This window comes from Pyrus communis, chromosome 13 (assembly GCF_963583255.1).
Source record: "Pyrus communis chromosome 13, drPyrComm1.1, whole genome shotgun sequence".
In the NCBI taxonomy this organism is placed as follows: domain Eukaryota; kingdom Viridiplantae; phylum Streptophyta; class Magnoliopsida; order Rosales; family Rosaceae; genus Pyrus; species Pyrus communis.
The window spans coordinates 24,013,880-24,017,619 of NC_084815.1; the positions used below are offsets into that span (position 1 = coordinate 24,013,880).

General features: G+C 40.5%; 1 protein-coding gene across 1 annotated transcript; it reads right to left on the reverse strand.

The window, feature by feature from the left end:
• Window positions 1-216: 216 nt before the first annotated feature.
• Window positions 217-1,779, reverse strand: LOC137713577 (dof zinc finger protein DOF5.4-like). The gene has a single exon (XM_068452891.1). The coding sequence runs from the start codon at window positions 1,706-1,708 to the stop codon at window positions 722-724; it is 987 nt and encodes a 328-aa protein (XP_068308992.1). The 5' UTR covers window positions 1,709-1,779; the 3' UTR covers window positions 217-721.
• Between the last annotated feature and the right edge of the window lie 1,961 nt (window positions 1,780-3,740).

Genomic DNA, 3,740 nt, shown 5'->3' on the forward strand with positions numbered 1-3,740 from the left:
ACTAAAATTAAGAGGCACGACTTGAGTTACGCAAGTTGATTAAATCGGACCGTTCGTCTTCCCATACTTATGTTTGTAGTAAGTGACTAGATAGACTAGCATTTATGAATAACTTAAACTAAGATGGACATAATAGAAATGAATTATACTATACCATCTGACCAAATCAAAGCATTCGTGTTTTCATAGTTAAGTTCGAATTTTTACTCCATAAATTCAAAACAACATTTCAATAGAAAAAATTGAAATTAACGAAGAAAGTAATCTGAGACACGAGTGAGTAATTCTAATATCTGTCTCTAAATATCTGATTAATTCAAATTCATATACATTAGAGACAAATCCAAAAACAAAATTATTAAAAATAAAAACTAACACGAAGTTTGTTGCAGATTAACCTCGAGAGGCAAGAGTGAACCCAAACACATTCCAAAAAACCTACTGATTGTTATTGACACTTCAAAATTTTTATTTTCAGACTTCTCGCATGTAATTTTTTTAATAAATATAGAAAATTCGAAATGTTAAAATTTTTAAAGTGTCAATAACAATTCATAAAAACTAATAAAAAGTATAATAATTATATGAAATTTTATAAATACAAGTCATATTATATATCCATAATTTTATTTTCAATTTTCAATTTTATCTCAAATAATTATAATAATTATTTGAGATTTTCCCCTTTTTTTAAATGGATGGTTAATTAGAGTGAGAGATTTTACGGGAGGTAGAGAGTAGGGTGGTCTTGATCGGCCCATTGACTTTGACTCCAGTATGCTTGATCAACGGTGTTACGAAGATCAAAAAAACCTTGATCAACTGATCCCGGTTGCCAATCCAACGGTCCAAATTCTCCTCTTCCGACGCCGTTGGATCTGTTTTGGAACACTGATAGATCGACCTGCGCCGTCTGATCCAGTAATCCACCACTGATCTCCTGCATCTTCACTTCCTGGTTCTGCTGCCCCCATTGGTTTTGATGAACTTGATTGTGATGATGATTACCAACTTGGTCTTGATGATCAAACGGCGAGCCGTTGATGTTCCCGAAACTAAACGGCACGTCGTTGGAAGACGTGATCAAGCTCGTGAAGCTCCCAATCTCGGAGAACATTCCGTTAATCTCCGTACTCTGCTCCAGCAGCGCCGCCGCCGACGCTCCGTGCTCAAAGCCACCGTTCGCGCCGCCTTGACAAATGAAGAATTTGGATTCCGGATTATGAATATTGGTTAGTAAATTGGAAGCAGAGCCGGTCGAAGACGGTGCTGAGACGGCCTCCGTGGCGGCAGTAGCGGCGGCGGCCGTGGGGTTGGTGAGGCTCGAGCTCTCGCTGCTCGAATGAGAGCTGGATTTGTTCTGATGGGCGCTGTTCGGTTGCGGCGGCGGAGGAGGGGGAGACGATGTCGGCGATGACGAAGATGAATTTTTCGGCTTGGAGCGTTTAGTTTTGCGACATCCGCCGCCGACTGGGACGTTACGGAGGACGCCGCCTTTGGTCCAGTAGCGGCGGCAGGCCTTACAGAAGTGGCGGGGCTGGGAGAGGTTGTAGTTGTTGTAGTAGCAGAACTTGGTGTGGAGAGAATCGCACCGCGGGCACTTCAAAGCCTGCTGGTTGGGGTGCTGGTGCGGCCTCAGCCGCCGGTCTCCTCCTCCCGAGCCGCCGAAGAACCTCCCTCCTCCTCTCACTGAATGAATGTCTTGCATTTCAATTACCGTATTTGACGGATTACTGAATTTTCCGGGTAAATTGATCGATCCCTGGATTTTCCGGGAAAATTCCGCTCACATTTGCCTAAGAGTTTGAGTGTGCAATCTTTTCCTTCCCACACACTCTGTTTTCGGTTGCTAATCTAGAGAGAGAGTGAGGAGTGAGAGAGAGAAGGCGAATAATAAATTGTAAGCTGCGAACACCGACAAATATCCCTCCCACATCTCTTTCCAAACTCTTTCTTTTTTCTGAAATTACCAAATTAGCCCCGCGACACAAGCAAATAACACAAGGACACTGAACGATGCTTGGAGTGGCAAAAGGACCGAAACCGCCTTACGATGTCAGAGTCCAACTGTTGCAGCCGCCGTGAAGACATGGGAGAGGAATGAGATCTGGCCGTTGGTTGACGACACGTGGACGGACGGTAGAGGAACGGGAGGATAGTCGCCTTGTCGGCCAGCCTCATTTTATCGGCTGAGGAACATTAACTGGAGGAGAGAGCGCCACGTTGCGGAATGTTACTGGGAGTTGTGGAAAGTACGTGGAGGTTACTGTGTGATTTATCTGACGTGATGTTGTCTGTTGAGAGGCTTCGACAGTTGGAACTTGCGTGATGTACGGTCCTTTAGGGGGCTTTAGTTGAATCGAACTGTTTAGGACTGAATTAACTTTGTAGATTAAGTTGTATCGATTTGATTTAATTCAAACAAAATAAGAATAGTTAAGTATTTAATGCAATGCAAGACTAAAGTTATAGACTAAAACATATTTGGAACTTGAAATTTATTTTTTTCATTTTCTAAATCACTTTTCCTGAAATCCAATCCTCCATTTCAAAAATTCTAGAATCTAATCCAAAAACCCAAGACCCAGTCCAAAAAACCCAAAATCTTCGTTTCAAGAAACCCATAATCCAATCGAGAAAACCCAAGAAAAACCAAAGATGGCGTATTTGGAGATTGTGAGGAGTCCGAGATGACAAGGACGCGAGAGAGGGGGGGTCATAGCAATCCTATGGTATTTGGGGGGTCTCGCTAAGACTATCTAGCAAGCCCTTAGTCTAGTTGAGTGAAACTTAATCCCATTAAAGCTAGTCCTTGTGGAAAACAAACATTGAATTGCACTAATCTTTAATCTAGTTTAGTATAGTCAGAGCTAACAAAGTCAAACAAGCACACCCATAATTTATAATCTAATTATTGATGTTTAACAAGAAATTCTTAGTAAGCGTGAGTCATCAACTCGTGTTAACTACGCCTCTGCCCTTTGACACGTTGTTTGTCACTCATACTAATTGAATAGTATGGTGAAGTGTTCAAATCGCAACAATGTGGGGTGATTCATTGCCCGCCATGTCACGAGAAGTCTACTCAACCTTGCCATTTAGAGGGAGAAGTCATAACAAAGTTTTCATAGAGGAACTTGCATAAGGATCATTATCGAACCTGCCTAGCAAAACAACTCGAGAACCATTTTTAACGTCGAGAGTTAGGGGGATGTGTTGATGTCAAAGGTGCCCATAATTTCCTATAATTCACTTGAAAAACAATATAAGTAGAGTTAATCACATTTACATTCTCATAGTTTGGGACTTATAACAATTTCATAGTGAATTCGGCTTCACAAGAAGTAAAAATGAGTCATTGTGTTTGATTGACCATATTTGGTTCATTTAAAACTGAACCTAAAACGACATGGAGTTAATTAACAATATGATAAGCTTGCGCGTGTTTATATTATACCATTTTAAACGAGGGGTATAAATAAAACCATCCCAAATCAAGCCAATTTTATGTATCAAACTTATCCTAAGTGCATCGTAAAAGCGTAACAATTCATAATTTTACAAATATTTAAAAAATATGGACCAACGTCACCGAGCTATTGGTGGAATCTTCTATTTTTTTTATTTATTTATTTGAATTTGGTCATTTTGCACTAAATTATGGATACCAATGACAATAATATTTCTCCCATTTCTTATTCAAAAGGCGAACCTCTCATTCTAGTTTGGCGACCTAAGGG

Coding starts and splice junctions, on each gene's coding strand:
- LOC137713577 (XM_068452891.1), bottom strand. CDS start 1,708: ATGCAAGACATTCATTCAGTGAGAGGAGGAGGGAGGTTCTTCGGCGGC.